The 20727-nt window shown below is 38.1% G+C and overlaps 1 protein-coding gene across 3 annotated transcripts; it reads right to left on the bottom strand.

Annotated features, from left to right (window-relative positions):
- Positions 1 to 2: 2 nt before the first annotated feature.
- LOC139763116 (retinoic acid receptor gamma-like) lies at positions 3 to 19580 on the bottom strand. 3 transcript variants are annotated; one of them, XM_071688775.1, is made up of 5 exons: positions 19431 to 19580; positions 17927 to 18065; positions 15472 to 15758; positions 13045 to 13212; positions 3 to 365 (listed from the first exon to the last, which is right to left on the bottom strand). In XM_071688775.1, the coding sequence occupies exons 1-5, from the start codon at positions 19542 to 19544 to the stop codon at positions 303 to 305; spliced, it is 771 nt and encodes a 256-aa protein (XP_071544876.1). In that variant the 5' UTR covers positions 19545 to 19580; the 3' UTR covers positions 3 to 302. The 3 variants fall into 3 exon arrangements, with proteins under 3 accessions (XP_071544876.1, XP_071544877.1, XP_071544875.1); XM_071688776.1 differs by having other exon boundaries at positions 3 to 614; positions 19431 to 19579; XM_071688774.1 differs by lacking the exon at positions 3 to 365 and adding an exon at positions 7993 to 11023 and having other exon boundaries at positions 19431 to 19579.
- Positions 19581 to 20727: the final 1147 nt, after the last annotated feature.

Raw genomic sequence — 20727 nt, 5'->3', positions numbered from 1 at the left:
GGTAACATCATGTTACTTTTTATTACACAACCCTAGGACCTCTTCTGTAGAGCTCTGACTGCTTCAAGGATGCACTTCACACAGAAGGGAAATAATAGTCTCCTCTGGACCAAGAAAGTCCTTTATGAGACTGTAATTGTCTCTGTTCACTAATGATGCTGCAGGCTTATTGAGGGCAACTTTTCACTTGCACTGCTGAACTTTACTTGCAAGTGGTTATGTTGCAGATGAAAAGTCACCTTTTGGGAAGTTATGTCACCATCAGTGGACAAAAAAGGACAACAATCTCTGTGAGGAACATCTCACACCAAAGTCCATTCTTTCCCTATTACCAATTTCAGTGCAGCTCTGAAGCTGTTACAGCTCTGTGGAAGGAGTCCTGTGGTTATACATGTGCAGTTTAAAAAAAAAATATTTTTCAACCTCAAGGGTGGGTTAGAGAGCATACCACCCTCATATCTCCTGGGGGTCACAAAAGGCAACTTAGAAGGGTGGGAGTTGGGGGGGGGAGCCTCCTTCCACTATCATTAATATATAAATGAAGGACACAGTCAATGACTTTCCTCTATGTCTCATGCCAACTTTTTCTGACACCATCTTGTTAAGACAGGAAACTGTGAAAAAAAAAAAAAATCATACTTGATTGCCATTTCCTATGTTGGAGTAGTAGTTGCCAGGGATAAACAAAGAAAAGCCACACTCGCTTATATCCAAACTCTAGCTGTCATGAACAATGCACTGAAACCAAAGCTCCTAATCCAAAATCAGGCTCCACGGAACATTCTATGGTTTTCACTGGATGTTTCACATGCCCTGGTTAAGTACATGGACAACATGTTGATCCCTGTACCATATCATTCCAATTCATTCTATCTATCCCATGTATGCCTTTTACATATATTTTTATACACAACTGCTTCTTATACCTCAGCAACATAAGTGCTAGAAAGGACGACCAATGGCCTCATTTGCACACACACACACACACAGCAATATCAGCAGATGGCCAAAAACTGTAAGGACTGCAGTAGCGCTAAGAACAGAGGAGTGAACCTTAGAGGGTACATCCTCACTTGGCCCACCTCTCCATTCCTTCTTTAGGAAAATTATTAACGGGAGACGAGGATTTCCAGACCCCCGCTCCCTCCCCTTTTAGAAGCCTTCTACGACACACAGGGAATACATGGAAAGTATTCTTTCTCCCCTATCCTTTCATATATACATATTATTCATTTTTTTTATTTTGCTTTGTCGCTGACTCCCGCGTTAGCGAGGTAGCACAAGAAAACAGATGAAAGAATGGCCCAACCCACCTACATACACATGTATATACATACACGTCTACACACACAAATATACATACCTATACATCTCAACGTATACATATATATACACACACAGACATACACATATATATACACATGTACATAATTCATAGTCTGCCTTTATTCATTCCCATCGCCACCTCGCCACACATGAAATAACAACCCCCTCCACCCTCATGTGTGTGAGGTAGTGCTAGAAAAAGACAACAAAGGCCACATTCGTTCACACTCAGTCTCTAGCTGCCATGTAATAATGCACTGAAACCACAGCTCCCTTTCCACATCCAGGCCCCACAGAACGTTCCATGGTTTACCCCAGACGCTTCACATGCCCTGGTTCAATCCATCAATAGCACGTCGACCCCGGTATACCACATCGTTCCAATTCACTATTCCTTGCACGCCTTTCACCCTCCTGCATGTTCAGGCCCCGATCACTCAAGTATATATATATATATATAATATTTTGTCGCTGTCTCCTGCGTTTGCGAGGTAGCGCAAGGAAACAGACGAAAGAAATGGCCCAACCCACCCCTCCATACACATGTATATACATACGTCCACACACGCAAATATACATACCTACACAGCTTTCCATGGTTTAACCCAGACGCTTCACATGCCCTGATTCAATCCACTGACAGCACGTCAACCCCGGTATACCACATCGATCCAATTCACTCTATTCCTTGCCCTCCTTTCACCCTCCTGCATGTTCAGGCCCCGATCACACAAAATCTTTTTCACTCCATCTTTCCACCTCCAATTTGGTCTCCTACTTCTCGTTCCCTCCACCTCCGACACATATATCCTCTTGGTCAATCTTTCCTCACTCATTCTCTCCATGTGCCCAAACCATTTCAAAACACCCTCTTCTGCTCTCTCAACCACGCTCTTTTTATTTCCACACATCTTTCTTACCCTTATGTTACTTACTTGATCAAACCACCTCACGCCACACATTGTCCTCAAACATCTCATTTCCAGCACATCCATCCTCCTGCACACAACTCTATCCATAGCCCACGCCTCGCAACCGGACAACATTGTTGGAACCACTATTCCTTCAAACATACCCATTTTTGCTTTCCGAGATAATGTTCTCGACTTCCACACATTCTTCAAGGCTCCCAGAATTTTCGCCCCCTCCCCCACCCTATGATCCACTTCCACTTCCATGGTTCCATCTGCTGCCAGATCCACTCCCAGATATCTAAAACACTTTACTTCCTCCAGTTTTTCTCCATTCAAACTTACCTCCCAATTGACTTGACCCTCAACCCTACTGTACCTAATAACCTTGCTCTTATTCACATTTATTCTTAACTTTCTTCTTTCACACACTTTACCAAACTCAGTCACCAGCTTCTGCAGTTTCTCACATGAATCAGCCACCAGCGCTGTATCATCAGCGAACAACAACTGACTCACTTTCCAAGCTCTCTCATCCCCAACAGACTTCATACTTGCCCCTCTTTCCAAAACTCTTGCATTCACCTCCCTAACAACCCCATCCATAAACAAATTAAACAACCATGGAGACATCACACACCCCTGCCGCAAACCTACATTCACTGAGAACCAATCACTTTCCTCTCTTCCTACACGTACACATGCCTTACATCCTCGATAAAAACTTTTCACTGCTTCTAACAACTTGCCTCCCACACCATATATTCTTAATACCTTCCATAGAGCATCTCTATCATATGCCTTCTCCAGATCCATAAATGCTACATACAAATCCATTTGCTTTTCTAAGTATTTCTCACATACAATCTTCAAAGCAAACACCTGATCCACACATCCTCTACCACTTCTGAAACCACACTGCTCTTCCCCAATCTGATGCTCTGTACATGCCTTCACCCTCTCAATCAATACCCTCCCATATATTTATATATATTCCTATGAGTCCACGGGGAAAATGAAACACGAAAAGTTCCCAACTGCACTTTCGTGTAATAATCACATCATCAGGGGAGACACAAGAGAGAAATATAAGTCAGTTGATATACATCGAAGAGACCAAATGGCGTCCTAGCTTCGTCTCTTCGATGTATATCAACTGACTGTTATATTTCTCTCTTGTGTCTCCCCTGATGATGTGATTATTACATGAAAGTGCACTTGGGAACTTTTCGTGTTTCATTTTCCCCGTGGCCTCATAGGAATATCTTGATCACGCGCAAAATTGTGATCCTTTCCAATATATATATATATATATATATATATTCATAATTACTCCTTGAACAATTTCTATGAAAGTCCTGGTATAATGTCAAGATGGCAGAGTCTGGTAACACTGGGTAAAACAATCATGGATATATATAGCCTTATAAGTGAAAGGCTAAAACAAGTACATTACAAAGTATCTAGCAACAGTGCTTGTTGGAAATAAAGGGGACTTGAGATAGTGCCAGACACATGGAGGAGGATGGATCATCAAGGTAGGATTCAGCAGAGAAGCGAGTGACACTTAGATTAGAAAGATTAGTGACTTACAAGGTAGACAGAAGTGAATCATCAATGATTTTTGGGCTGGAAGACCATAATCCAAAGAAAAATGGGAGTAAGGAACTCTACTAGTGTAAACATGCCAAACAAAATTTCTCTGATAAGATAAAACAAAAAAGAATTGGTGGAGCAGTCTCTATGATAAAATAAACAATGAGAATTGATGGTCATAAAGGACATAAGATGATAGTAACTGTTAAGTTCTGTATGAAGTTATGTAGCCATAAGGTACCTGACAAGGATAAGAACCTAACAAAATGGAGATATTCAGAAAGGTCTAAATCAGAGGTAACAGACCAAAGGGATGAAAGAAACAAAATTTAACTGAAAAAAAAAAAAAAATGAGGCAAGAGGGTGGAACAGTACCACAGGGAGGATACGAAGTTCAAGCAATGGATGGAAAAGTCAGAATAAAATTACTGTATACCCATGCAGGTGGATTAGTAGTTAGTGGGAGTGCTGGAATTCAAGGACTGAATCATGGAAAATGCACCCAACTGTAGCTGTGGAGACAACTTTAGAGATCTCACCTATTCTGTCTAGTAGAATATATGATAAGAAAGGGGGAAAGATAAGACTGAGGAGGAGGACGACTGGCTCTCTCAACAGATCAGTTTCAGGAACTACTGAAAGATGACCTACATAAACACAATACATAATAGGAAGAGTAACAAGGATTTTGTGTGATCGGGGCCTGAACATGCAGGAGGGTGAAAGGAGGGCAAGGAATAGAGTGAAGTGGAGCGATGTGGTATACAGGGTTGACGTGCTGTCAGTGGATTGAATCAAGGCATGTGAAGCGTCGGGGTAACCATGGAAAGCTGTGTAGGTATGTATATTTGCGTGTGTGGACGTGTGTATGTACATGTGTATGGGGGGGGTTGGGCCATTTCTTTCGTCTGTTTCCTTGCGCTACCTCGCTAACGCGGGAGACAGCGACAAAAAAAAAAAAAAAAAAAAAAAAAAAAAAACAAAGAAAATACTCTAATGTTGATTACAAGTAATCTTTCAGGGAATTTTTTATGAAATGGAACAATTACACAATAATAATGAAGGAATAACGAGGATGCTACAAGGGAACATGGATTATGGGAAATGGGGTCATGCAAAACAAACTTCTACAAGACAGGGAGCTACATTTAAGGTTTAAAAGAGAAGGCTGGGCAGACTGTCTGTATCTGGACTGCCAGAGAGCAGCTGATAATGTACCACGTAAGAGGCTGATAAAGAAGGTCCATCCCTTGTAGGAATAATCAGAAGGCTCCTTTGATGTAGAGATTACCTTTGTGGAAGGGAACAAAAGACATGTCAGAAGAGCCTCCTAAAATGGATTAAGGTCACCAGTTGAGTTTCACAAGGTTCTGTTCTGGGAACAAAGCACTTTTTGATTTATGTGAGCGTCTTGCAAAAAGGACTGGACTCTACTCTAATTATGGAATGTTTGTGGATGATGCCAAGATTACGAGGGAGAAAAATGAGAGGAAGGATTACATCAACTTAAAAGGAAGGCCTTGACAAATTTCAATGTTTATCTGATACTTGTTTGAAGAAATTAAACCATTGCAAATGTAAAAGAATGAAGATGGGACACTGGAAAGACCTTGAGGTGAATATTAGAGAAATTCAACCATAGCAAATGTAAAATGAAGAAGGGAAACTGGAAAGGCCTCGATATGAATTTTATTAGCACTAAATAAGTCATGAGAATCACTGTGCAAGAGGGGCCTAGGAGTCAAGATTGTCCATAACCCGTAAAAGGAGAGAAACTTTGCTTGCAGTTCATTAAAACTGCATTAAAGTAAATGGATGACAAAATATTTAACAAGCTGCTCACATCCTACATTAGGCAAAAACTAGAATATGCCTCCTGAGTTTGGTCACCCAACTTGAGAGAACATATGCAGGAGGTTCAGAGGAAGGCAACAAAGATGGTGCCACAATTAAAAGTGCCAAGTTACTGGGAAAGGTTCGAGGCCTGAAATTGTCCATCATGGAGGACAGCAGAGTAAGAGACCTGATCACAACATTCAAGTCTCTAAACCAATTTGATACTACAAGCTGAGAATACTTCTCCAAAAGATTCAAAGATAGAACAACCAGATGCCATAACATGAAATTAAACAAGCAACTTGTTAAAAAAGTAAAGTACTTCTTTTACAGTACTAGTGGCAGGAAGATACAAATAAAGTTTGAGATTGTGAACCTGGGTCACTGAATAAACAAATTTAATAAGTTGTATGACAGTAAAGTTCAAGAGATGGGGTCCCGTAAGTATAAGACCTCCTACTCACACAGTCAAAGCAGATAAGAGGTCTAGCTGCCACAAACAATACACTGAAAACAGAGCTTACCATCTAAAGGTAAGCATCACAGATCATTCCATAGTTTACCAAGAGCCGTTCATATATGTTTTTTAAGTTAGCCAAGATGGCACTGGCAACTGAGGTCCAAATCAAGGCCATCCCATTAAAGCTCTAAGTATATACCCTTGCCTGAGCCTGGTACCTATTTCAGTGACTAACACATGGGTGGATGTGTCGCTGGGTTGACTGTTTGCTGACTGCCGCAAACAGGGTTCGAACCTATGCAATCGACCCCAGGCAGCCCATAAATGTATCACAGTCAAGAACACTAACTGCTATACATACACCACATCCTTGTTAATCCCAATTACAGTGGCATTTCCCATTTTGTATGCCGTAACAATCCAATCAACTCTATCCCAAGCATGCCTCTTACCTCAATAGCTGAAAGTCTCTCAGGCCATCATTCCATATCCTTGGCATCTCTTCACTTCTCTTATGAAGATCCTACGTCTCTTTTCAGCACACCCTGATCAAATAACTCGATCATACTGCCCTTAATACCACAACTCTCATGTCATTTCTTACACAACCTACCCCCTAACACATATTGTTGTCAAGCATTTCATTTCTAGGATATCCATCCTCTTCCATTCTGATGTATTAAGGGCCCTACGATGGAAAATCAACATAAAATTGCAAGGACTACGGTACCTTCAAACATATCAATCTTTGCTTGAAATGATACTGACCTTTCCTTCCACATGATCCTAAGAGCATCCCCTCCTTATGACTCACTTCAGCAACCACAAATCCATCCACTGTCAAGTCCAGCCCTAGGTAATTATGTCCTCCAGGTCCTAACCATTCGGACTTTCAAACTATCCTGTCTTATCTCCTTACAGCACCTCATTACCTTACTCTTTACCACATCAACTGTACTTTCTCAATTCACACACACACTCCCAAACTAGTCACCAGTTTATAGAGTTTTGCTCTTGATCCTGCCACCAAAACCAAGTCATCTGCAAATGGCAACTGATTCATCTCCTATACCCTTCTCCCCAATCACCAGTAAGCCCCTAGGACCCAGGCATTCACTTCCCTTACCAGTTCACCCATAAAAAGCATCTTTCTAACAGCACTAGACCCTTCCCTTTGACACAACTCCATAAAAAGTCACCAACTCCCCAGTAGAAATAAAAACTTATCCCTGCTCCAAATTTCAACAACCTATAATCACAGATCGCCCAGACCCCAGCCAAATGGCAATGAAAAGACATACACATCGAAATGAACCAATAAACACTACACAACCACCCCTGCAATCCAGTTTTGAACACTAATTTACCACATACACGCCCAACTGAAAATATACTCCCCAAACATGCCTAAGTTACAATTGCACTACCAGATGCTGGAGTACCATCTGCTGCCAGACTTAGCCAAGATGAGGAACACAGTCTTCAAGGATAAATCTTCACTTTACTCCTTCTCTCCTAACTTTTTGTGTTAATACAGGTGGCAAGAAATTCCAGACTTCCTCCCTGCTCTCACCCTTCTTCATCACTTTCAACAAGCAGGAGGTACAATAGTAATCTTCCTCTCCTATCCCCTTGGATATAAACAATCATTTCCACTAACTCCTAGTCTCTAACATTTCATGGTGAAATAAGCCATCTGATAGCTATCCAAGGATAACACTTGCAATATATCTGGGCAATACATTAGCCTTAATATTAACAAGACACTACAAAATAAAGATGGAAGAGATTGATAAATTCATTTTCCAAAAACTGTTTCAGGTTTCATGGAATGTTTTCCAACAGTGTAAATGAATCTTCGACAAAATACAAATTTTTATTAATGATGAACATTACACAGATTACAAAAATAATTCAAGAATTTCTTTACAGTAATTCCCAGAATTCCCTTCAACATGTATGGTTCACTCTCCTGGATATCAAATACCTTCACTTTACAAACTTGACCTAACAGAAATTGTGTGTCTGATTCAACACTAGTACTGGTACATAACAGAAAGGAATATATCAGTCATGTCTTAATCAGATGAGAAACATCTAAATTTTGCATCACTGTTTTTAATTACAACAAAATCGATGGCCACATACAAAAATCCGAGTTTACTGATGTGCTAAATCTTAATCTTGTAATCAAACTTTTCTTTGGATCCTCAACAGCATCAGAATATGGGATACCAAGGTAATTCCAAGCTAAGTAGGCATGTTATCGATTTCCAGTGCACAGAATTTTGAGAATGTGATCCACCGGAGCCACATAAAATGCTTTCACAGTTGCTAGCAGTAATGATGGATGGGTTCAAGTTTGGCATCTGCAGGAATTACTGATGAGTGTATATAGTAAAGAAACATTAAGTAATCAGTATCACAGTATTTTCATCCTGCTTGAGGCCCTGTGATTACGAACTTCATTCTAGTTTCCCTTCGGCTATCAAATCCAAAGAGAAGGATATAATAATTCAGCCTTCCTTTTTCAGCCAATCATCTTAACAATTTGTGTGGCATTTTGATAATTCTTCCTTCAATCCATCAGGGTCAAACAGCACATCAAAAGTTTCTTCTTAACTATATATGAAATGTAAGTGACAAATATTCCTTTCACATAATTTTTCATCACACTCTCAGAGCTAAATTCAAGGTGGACTACAGTCTTTAAGATATCCTATATTTCTGCACATTTCGCGCTGCAAGCACAGATTTGTGGTACCACAAAGGGTGCATGATAATTCTAGGCCTTACAACATTTCGAACTGGCACACACAGGTTACCAAAAGGTCTGACATCTTAAACATCATCCCACAAAGTAACAGTGTCCTCGTACACTGCTCTGCTGTTTCATACAACTTATATCTTTAAATATACCTGACCATATACAAAACATTCGCAATCAACTCCCATAGGCTTCCCTTGGAACATGAGGCACATCAGCTATCATTGGGCTAAAGAATAAAACCTTCCACACTAGCCCAGGGTATATACATGAAGCACTTCTGACCCAATCCAATAACATTCCTCCTCTAAAAGAAAATACAAATCAGAACACTACATAAAAATAAACAAAGTGACAAAATATAAAAAAATCTATCCAGAAACAACATCTCACCCAATGAAGCATGTAGTTCAATTGAAATCTTAATTAAAAAACTGTTTTGCAACGGGTTCTGATGACCATCAGACTTCTACATAAAACATTTTGGCCCATTTGCAATCCGAGCACTTGAAGATACCTTTGACCACTCCTGGCCTCACAAAATTCTTGACATTTTGAAGCTTGCCAACATAGTACCTATACTAAAAATACCCACATCATGCAACTTTTTCTCCTATTAACTTATATCACGTCAGTCATCAATATCTTAATTATGAAAAACTAATCCACAACAGAATTAAGCAATGTACGCCATTCTAACATGGCTTTACACCCAATCACTCCACTACCAAACCATACACAGACTTCACACAACATACCTTAGATGACTTCAACCAACCACAGTCCCAAACCAATGCAGTACTACTGGCAAAAGACATGAACGAAGCATTTGATATTGTTCCGCAAAACACCCTCATGTATAAGACAGTTCACACCATCCTCCACAACAATGACAAAAGTCACCAGCCAACTTCATGGCTGTGAGCCAAGTTTATCAAGGAGCAGTCCTTTCTTTAATCGTCTTTCATCTCTTTCTTCATGACCTCCCGTTACCTTCTGCAGACTACACTATGAAGGTCCTTTCAAACTCGGATGAACTGACAATCACATCGGAACTCAATTGTACCAAATTTTAAAATTCATGACAATCCTCCATAACAATTCCTTCTTTTTGTATCACCAACCAGACTGGGTTATCTTCATGTTTTTCATAATGCATAATTCATTTCCATATGATGAAAAATGAGACTTACACTTGTAAGATTCCAATGTTTTCATCTTGAAATATGATGCATAATCTTTAAATCAGAAATATGATGGGTGCAGGAATCAGTGTACACAGTGTATTTATGAATATCTAGTCTGTACATCAACTTCAGCAGTAGCAAGAGGTTGCTGAACTGCTTGCAGAAAGACTGCTTTAGTTTTGTACCAAATCACGGTGCCACTCCTTAAGCAATGAATGTAAGAAAGGCATGTAAAGACAGCGAAAAGTGGAGATTCTTTTGCTGTGGCCACCTCCTTGCTGCGAGTTCCTGAATGTAAAGGGCATCAGAGTTACAGATATAATAGACATTTCTAAAGCAATTTACTCTTCTTCCATTTGCCATTGCAATATGTTGATCATTTACTGCTTTCAGTATCTACACTTTCTATATCAGCACTACAGGTCTGATCCTTAAAACTGTTTGCATTTCCTATTGCTGGCAATACACCTGATAGATTTAGTGATTAAGGTACAATTCATGATTTGAACTTATTGTTGAACTTATTGTTGCCGAAATATTACAGACTAGGCAACTTTAAGCTGAAATCCTAAGTTGTCACCAAATGTCCAAAGATATCTACCTCTCATGAATACTTTTTTTCTTGACTGTGGCTGTGTAATGTACATTCTGCATCAGCTTGATAGTTCAAACTATTAGAAGAAGTATGGCAGTTAAAAGCAGTCTCATGCATATAAGATTCTATCGACTGTCCACAATCATGGAAGCCAGTAACCAATACATCTATGAGTCTAAGTATCATTTTACCAAGAGTAAAAGGGTTATAGCAACGCTTGTGCTTCTCATATCTCACAAGAGCATTCAAGTGGGCTTTGAACAGCTCCTCAAGGACTGCTATATCTGTAGAGGTGGCACTCACACGATCTGGAAGGGTCACCATCATCCCACAAAGCAGCGACAGCTGATCAAAAAGATTCAATATTCATAACCGACAAAATCATCAAATCAAAATATACGTCATATTAGGACAAACTGCAAATTAAGAAACAGTAAATATTCTTAAAATCAAAATATATAAAAAGCAATAAAAATTATTAATAAACAACAAAACTGGTTCATTACCAAGACATTGTGTATATCCTAACCTCACTTTCATAGGTTCAAGAAGACTTTAATAAAGATTAGGGCTAACTTGGTTTCTCCAGTATAAAAGGACCAACTGAAGAATTCATAAATAAGTCATCCACTGAATAATGGATTGAAATGAGGTATAACCAAATACAAGCAACAGGGATGTCTCAAAACATATCACCATGACCTGAATGGGTCAGCCCAGTAAGCAATGGTACATGCTACACTGAGGAGAAAGATTCAGTAGAAATTATAACTATTATCGTCTAAATAAGTGATGCAAGCTACCAAAAGCTCATGCAGCTGAAGCCGAGATCACAATAAAGCACAAAAACTATGAAAAGACTGTGGGTAGCACAATGGGGCTATACAAGAGCTTATTAAACTTGTAGCATAAAATTCTAGATCCTCAACACCACTGGAGGTTGTAAACACTATTGATGTCACTCAACTACGATCATTCAAACGTCCTAAAACAAATAAATAGAGAAAACTAGGAACAAAAAGAGGCTTTAAGTTTCTATTTGTTCAATAAGGAGAAAGAGTTCGACTCACAGGCCCCAACTCTGAAAATTTTGTATAAAATTCTTCTAAGTTTACTTATAGTCTGCATTCTACGGAAACCTGTCTCAGCTTGAACGATAATCTACAATTACAATACCATATCGGCATGTCTCCACAATTTCTGTAATCTCATTCTCCCTAAATCTCCTACTATATTCTTAATAAACGAAGTATTTCTAAACTTGAAGTCTAAAATTTTTGTATTATTTAGTTCCATCCTTCTAATACAATTTCAGTTACCTAACTCTGACATTCTCCAGCAGATCAATCTAATCCCACAACCATGGGTACAGTAAATGCTAAAAACATCTTCCCAAACATCTCTCTATTCATGCAACTCATGGTAACATTGATGCTGACTAGAATATAACCCAACTTCTTGGCAACCCTCCTGATAGGAGAGGCTTGGTAACCCTTACTGAACTTCACATAGCAACTCAGCAAGAGGCCTCTACAGTTATTTCCTATAAGGTTTTAAGTATTATTTTGCCTGCCAGAAATTTTGATCTTTTATATTAACCGTTTGCATAAAAGGGCATGGTCAAATGCATTCTGGATGTCCAAGAATAAACAACTTGCTATTAAAGTCTCACGAATGCCAGAATCAAAATTTCACAAGAGAACTTCCCTAGGCACTCTATAATATGCTCTACCTTTTCAATTTTTTTCCCATTCAGTAAGTTTGTGCTAAAATCATGTCAACACACCTTCCCTTCCTAAGCCACATTTGTTTCTCACAAAGGGGTTCACTAGATCCTCTACACAATATTAATCACAATCCTATCACATGCCTTGCTAACCAGGTTAAAGTGGCTTATGTCCTTTTACTTTTGCACAATAGCATTTCTAATCCTAAATCATTCATAGCAATACAGTAAATTACTTATTAACACCCACGTAACCAACAAGTCCTTTCCCAAACCTCTCCTAGAATGCATGAGTACACTGTCACATTCCTTTTACCACATACAGAATAATGGTGTTTTTGTTTAACCTGTCTATACTAAGTCTGTATCATGTGTGTTTATAAGCATATACATGCTTAAAGTAAGTATTTTCAATCATGCATAATATCCAGATAATATTCAGCTGCTATCATGTACACTTAAGAACCCATACCCATCAATATCTACCAACATCACTACCCCCTAAACCATACATGCATGGCATCCATCACACAGTTTCTTGCCTATATCTACTTCCTATACTGCACCAATTTTCACTTGAAAGCAAATAGAATGATCAGTGATACAGCTGATATGAAAATGTAATGGAAAAACAACTTACCTCAGTCTCATCAAAACCAGCATAAATCAGGAAAATGGCAAAGCGGATAATTTTCAGCGTTAAAGGTCTTCCCAATATCTCAACAACAACTGCCACGGGCAAAAAGTGACCCTCTGAGACTCTAAATCCATTCTGCTCTAGCACAAATCGTGATGCGAGGTGTAGTACCTATAAATAACAGAGCAAAATAGCATTAATTATCATACAGAGTTACCCCATCACACTGTTGATATAAAAAAAAACTAGTATTAAAACACCTTCAACAGAAGGAAGATGTTTTCTTCATATAAATGTTGTGTTATCTAAACTTTTAACTTGAACTAAACCTAAGCAAATCAATTACAATTAATCATGAAAAATCCCTCTTTTCCAGCTAAACTGCTACCATGAATCCCCAAACCCTTAAACTGGTCTCAGCTGTTTAAAACAACCTATCATTCTGTATCACAGTCACCTTGCTCACTGGAACATATTACCACATGAAGCCTAATCATTTCCTAATTCAAATACCAGTTCCTGTGTCAATGGTTTTTTTCCATTTCAGTTGTATATCTGACCTGTACCAACACAGTTCACAAGATGCATTAGTCTACAACCATTGAGACCCCTAGCAAAGCTTTTCATCAAGTTTCCTTGTCAAGAGCGAGAAAATATTCTGAAGAGGCAGTTTCCATTAGAAGTCCAAACAGCAACAGCTTTTAGTTCAACATGAGAGAAATGAGGGGAAAAGTATGTTTACAAGCACCTCCATGGGTAAAGCTAGAGATGCTTTACACGATGAAAATATCTTGTGAAGACTTCATCGGAAGTTAAGTTTGGCTGTAATGTAAGAAACTTTATCAAAGTTGTGATAAAGTTTTGTACATTACAGCCAAAATTAACTTCAGTCAAATGAATTGTGACTAATCAAGATCAAATCTTCTTACAAGAACCCTACTCTGCATTTCTCTGATTTTAGGGCTTACACTGTAGACCCTCTGAGGACATCAGATTTCTATAAGCTATCTCCCACATACGGATGATTTCTAAAAATCAAAATTTGAAATACTAAAAAATCTTGGGTATGCATGGCAAGAGGCTCGTCATTATGTATTCATCCTTCTCATGCCACTCCGATATTGTTACTATACTTACATGATTCCAAGATGAAGGAAATTCACCATTCTCTACTCTCAAAACAACGAAGTACTGCACGAATACAATTTTTCCAAAATAAGGAGCGGAACGAAGGTTTCATCCCTTTCTTATATGACAACTCTGATACAAGATGGCCTAAACAAGGCCAAGTAATTCTTTTCTAACTTCTTATATGTGTAAAGTTCCAAAAACATCAACCCATAAGACATACACCAATGTGAAACTACACTCTCTAGATATATAAAAGTTACAGTCTCTTGTCTGCAATCTTGACAACATCAATTTCTAAAACAATGAAACACCATTACATCTCAAGAACCAATATACCCAAGATGCAACTACTAAACTTATCGAGATACTATAAACACATCTAAATTGTCGTGCACTGACCTTAAAGAGCCATACACACTCTTTGACCTATGGTCCCACCTGGTGGACAGGGCTGCTTCTTTGAGTGATATGGTAGCCCTACAGTTTACACGAGTTTACATGAGAAAGACAGAAAACTGGAGGTCTGATTGACCTATGACTGGTTTGTTTGGAAAAAAAAGCTTGACAAGAAGACATGATTCAGCTCAGCAGTTTTTTGAGCAATTAACAACTCCCCACTGCTGCACATTAGCAGACAATGTTCATGTATGATGATGCTTTTTCATTAGCAGTGAGGAATGGAACAGACTGGCTGCCCATTCTGAAGATACGTAGTGATAAAGTAAAGGCAGTAAAAGCAAGGTTCTTATTTCTGTGAGATGGGCAGCCATGTGGAAAAATGTTCCTGATATCAAGAATTTCTGGGTGATGACCCAAAGGGAAGGCGCTTGGCAAGCATGGGCCTTAGCATACATGGAGATGCAGTCACATTTGTACTCTAAAAGTTTAACAGTTAAGTTGTTAATTATAGATTAAAGTACTTTCACACTGTGGAAGACAATTCCATCAAACTGGGCATTGAAAAAATATCAAAAAGGGACACATGAACCATAATGATACATGCATGTGATTCATTATGATTAACAGAAATATGATATTCTCCCAAACTCCAAAAAAATTACCTTTCTCCTAACTTCCTAAAAGATTTGCTTTTCAGTAACTTGACTTTAAAGATTCAACAGAGTTGTTTTAGTCCCTTGCTTAATCTCCTGTGAAAGCAATTATATATCATTCCAACCTCTTCCTCCAACATTTATCTCAGTTCATTCTTTAGCATCTCTAAAGCTGTCTTTAACTTTCCAGTTACTATCCCCCAGCTATCAGTAATGTATCAATAATATTAATCATTACACAACTTACCATGAGCTCTGAAACAGCATGTCCCAGTACAACTTGCTGGGTAGTTTGAGACAAAGTGGATAAGCCTGGCACTTTCAATGCAAATTGCCGGGCTTGTATACTTCCTACAACTCTCAATTCTTTATTTGCTGTTTGATGGTAATCCTTTAACATGGAATGAGCTTTGTAGGCAACTATGAAGGACTCGTGGTATGCAGTGCTAAGAGTCTTGGTCAGGTCACTCCAAGGCTGTGATTTTTGTTTATCTTTTAGTTTACTTTTCATAGCAAGCCGCTTCAAGAAAATTTCTGTTGGATATACAGCTCCATTACAAATGAGAAATATGAAAATGTAAAATTTTCAAAAACCTTTTTATTTCAATCTTATGTGGTAATTAGTTGATGCCCAATCTATAAAACCAGAATGCACAGCTGGTAGATAAATAAGACTGAATGCAAGGCAACACTGACCCAGTTATGGGCTAGCGTATGTTTCCATAAAATAAACTAAAAGGGGGTCTGAACACATCCTGTTAATACATTTGTAATTTACATCCACACAAGTTGCAATCCTCTGACTCAGGCAGATGTTTTTTCATTTCTGCATCCACAATCATAAAATCTCTCTGTGTCATACATAACATTTGACAACACTTACGCGACTCATTCTTTTTAACTGATTTTCATGTGGTGAGTGCTATTAACTAGCCATGCCTTTTGGTAAAACAGTAGGAGCATTAGACAGAAGCAGTGGGTAGGAACATTACACAAGCATATTTGGCAGAAACAGTAGTTAGAAGTAGTAAGCAGGAGGAACATTAGGTGGGAGCATTAGGTACAAGCAGCAGGTTGGAGTATCTGGTAGACATGTTAAGAACAAATAACTGGGAGGAACATTAGGCAGGAGCCCCTGAAACAGCTGAGGTAGAGTTGTCTTTTGCCAGAGGCCTGTTAATGGTGAGGCATTAAAGGTCAAGAAGCAGCACTGGAGGTCACCAATTATGGAGACGTTTGTCATGGCCACCATAAGCCAGGTACCCATTTATCAACAAACCCCTAAGAGAGGATGAACAGATAAGTTGGGTATGGACCAACTACAGCAACCAGAATTTGAACCTATGCATTCAACCCTAGGTGGCAGTGAATGCATCATGGCCCACAACACAAACCAAAACATCATGGAGGTCCACACTTGCAGTCACTTGTATGAATTCTTATAAAATTCAAAGCCCCTTGATAGCAGCAACTGACCACAGAAATGTTTCAAGCAGTACTCGTGTTATTTCGAGATTTCAAAGGACTATTTTGTGCGATAAGCCTCAATGTTTCTAGAATTACTTGAGGAGGTTATTCAAGACCTTCAGCACTGCCTGAACCTAGGTAATGAGGATAAGACATTCAGCACCGCCTGAGCCTAGAGAATGAGGATAAGATCTTCAGCTGTGCCTGAGCCTAGGTAATGGGGATAAGACATTCAGCATTGCCTGAGCAAAGGTAATGAAACTGAGGTCTAAAAAGGGCAGAGAAATTATAGAGAAAAGCAAAGACAAAAATGTCAACCAATGACCAACGTCTTTTTCAAAATATACTGCAATCTGGTATGGATCTAAAACTGGGGACTATTTCAAAGTCAATTGGTTACAACAAAATCTACAAGGAAGAAACTGACAAACCACCAGAAAGCAAAGGTCTAGAGATGTCATGGTTAACAGAATAAAGCAAAACAAAAGCTAATACAACAGAGGAGTAGGTAAGGAAACTGAGGAATCCATTCATGGATCACGATGGGCTATCATTACATGAAAGACATACTAAAGGAATTCAAAAACAAGAATAAAAGAGTACCACAAACATGAATCTGGTGGGGGACATCAGAGGGTGTACAATATAAGGAAATGTGGGATTGTCGAATGGGTAAACAAGCTACAAAAACTTTAAAATAGAGGGCTAGGAGGAGGAAAAGGAGCAGTGTCTGAGGCTGAACAATGGCGTAAATGATTTGCCTAAAGGTATGGACTCCTACCTGAATATGTCTACAGGTGACACATGGAAGAAGTAGTAAGTAGCAACACGAATGGATGAAGGTAAGCAAGTATGAATATGTACAAGGGAATCTATGTATATGTCTGTGTATATGTGCGTATATGGGCATTTAAGTATATATATGTGTATACGAGTTGGATGGGCCATTCTTTGTTTCCTGGCGCTACCTCACTGACATGGGAAACAGCAATTATGTATAATAAAAAGAATATGCATTACAATTTATCATACTTGATTGTCATTCCCCATAATACATACCATAAGTAATAAATTACATGACAAATGCACAGAAGAGTAAGGAGACATATAAGAAGCAAAAGAAGTAATTTTGATAGGGTTAAATCAAATGCATACCATAAGTAAGTCTAGGGGGACGATTTTCTCGCCTGGTGAGGTGGAATGGGTTCACTCATCCTACAGAGACATTTACTTACCTTCCATGACCATACCAGCATGGAGGCATTTCTGATATCGGCAAGCTTTACAGTATCTACGGGTCTGTTTGTTGATCAAACAGCAGTTACCTTTCTTGCAAACCAGCTGCTTACGTAAATGTGTGCGTCGGAAAAAAACCTGCAGGGGCAGAATGAAAAGAAATTATGAAGTGGTGAAGATGAATATAATAAAAAAAAAAAAAAAGCAGCGACCAATGACAGCAAAGGATGATGAATCAAATTGCAGACAAATGAACGAGAATCACAGAGTATTGTTTTTTAAACTTGTTTGCGATTTCCCACATAGAATGGTAGCACCAAGAGCTCCACAGAATGGCTTCAATTGCTCGTATCTATTCCTTTGTTGTCATGTATAATGCACCGAAACCAAAGTTCCCTATCCAAGGCCAATCCTCACATACCTTTCTGTGGTTTCCCATGACCACTTTACATGCCCTAGTTCAGCCCACTGACAGCATATCACCCACAACATACCACATCTCTCCCCCATGCATGCCTTACACCCTCTTTCATGTTCAGGCCCTCATAACTCAAGGCATCTTTCACTCCATCATTCCATCTCATCCTCAGTCTTCCCCCCTTGTTCCCTCCATTTGTGACACACATAACCTCTAAGTCATTCTCTCATCCTCCTTCCCATACGCCTATACCATTTCAGCTCCCTCAAACACAGAGTGTCTTACCTTTTCATTTCTTAGTCAATCAACACTTCCCACACCATTGCAGTGCACTTCCAAACTAGCCACCCTCCTCTGTATTTTTTCATCTAAGCCATATGCCTTGCATCCATATAATACTTTCAGGAGTGCCATCTAATCCCTCAGCCTTAAATCTTTTTTTTTTTTTTTTTTTTAGCACAGTTATACAGGAATGATGTCTACGTCTGTATCATCTCTATACTTGTCTGCACAATCGGGAATTTTAAAAAAGGGAAAACTTTTTAAACCCTTTACGGAAAACTTATCGAAGGGAATGGAATCTTACAGAAAAGTTTTACATGAAATTTGTTAAATGGTGTTAAACAGAGTATCACTTCTAAACTCACAAGTCCTTCAGTACCTTTGGTAACTGCTGCAATTAGAAAAGGAGACCATGGTGTGATACCAGTCTTAATGTTCAAAGTGTGAAAAGTATTACTTTAAAATGTACTAAAGTACACTGATGTCCAAAGGCATTACATAGGTCTGCATCAATAGGACGGCTAACAATGTACATACTCAAAATGAACTTTTTGAAACTGGATGTTACATCTGGTGTACAAGGCATGAAGACACTCAATAGATATGGCACAGGGAAGGGTCTGTGAAGACGAATCAATATAACTGGAGTGATAATGATTAATAAGATGAAATATCATGGAGGGGGGGAGACAATGATGAGAATGACATTCAACATATGAAAAGTTTTAACAGATTTTCATGCAACCGTAAGGCTAACTTACTTTAACCCGCGAAAACACAGCACACATAGACATGTGTCTTACCTTACATCCCTCACAAGTATAAACACGGTAGTGGACGCCTGAAGCTCTGTCACCACAAACAGCACAAGGAACATACAAATTATCCCCAAAAGTCTTCTCATGATCTGAAGGCATCTGCTCTGCAGCCTAAAGAGAGGGGTTATATATGAAAACCTCTTTCCATACCAACAATTCATGCTAAAATGTGGTTAAATGTCAAATGTAAGCAAACCACAATAACTATGCTAAGAAGACTTCTTAGAAATTCTTACAGTAAATCATAATCCCATTATAAATTCTTACAGTAATTCACATTCCCATTATAAATTCTTACAGTAAATCATAATCCCATTATAAATTCTTACAGTAAATCATAATCCCATTATAAATTCTTACAGTAAATCATAATCCCATTATAAATTCTTACAGTAAATCATAATCCCATTATAAATTCTTACAGTAAATCATAATCCCATTATAAATTCTTACAGTAAATCATAATCCCATTATAAATTCTTACAGTAAATCATAATCCCATTATAAATTCTTACAGTAAATCATAATCCCATTATAAATTCTTACAGTAAATCATAATCCCATTATAAATTCTTACAGTAAATCATAATCCCATTATAAATTCTTACAGTAAATCATAATCCCATTATAAATTCTTACAGTAAATCATAATCCCATTATAAATTCTTACAGTAAATCATAATCCCATTATAAATTCTTACAGTAAATCATAATCCCATTATAAATTCTTACAGTAAATCATAATCCCATTATAAATTCTTACAGTAAATCATAATCCCATTATAAATTCTTACAGTAAATCATAATCCCATTATAAATTCTTACAGTAAATCATAATCCCATTATAAATTCTTACAGTAAATCATAATCCCATTATAAATTCTTACAGTAAATCATAATCCCATTATAAATTCTTACAGTAAATCATAATCCCATTATAAATTCTTACAGTAAATCATAATCCCATTATAAATTCTTACAGTAAATCATAATCCCATTATAAATTCTTACAGTAAATCATAATCCCATTATAAATTCTTACAGTAATTCACATTCCCATTATAAATTCTTACAGTAAATCATAATCCCATTATAAATTCTTACAGTAAATCATAATCCCATTATAAATTCTTACAGTAAATCATAATCCCATTATAAATTCTTACAGTAAATCATAATCCCATTATAAATTCTTACAGTAAATCATAATCCCATTATAAATTCTTACAGTAAATCATAATCCCATTATAAATTCTTACAGTAAATCATAATCCCATTATAA

Source organism: Panulirus ornatus, chromosome 46 (assembly GCF_036320965.1).
Source record: "Panulirus ornatus isolate Po-2019 chromosome 46, ASM3632096v1, whole genome shotgun sequence".
NCBI lineage: Eukaryota > Metazoa > Arthropoda > Malacostraca > Decapoda > Palinuridae > Panulirus > Panulirus ornatus.
The sequence above is the reverse complement of the archived record's forward strand: the minus strand, read 5'-3'. Positions and strand labels throughout refer to the sequence as shown.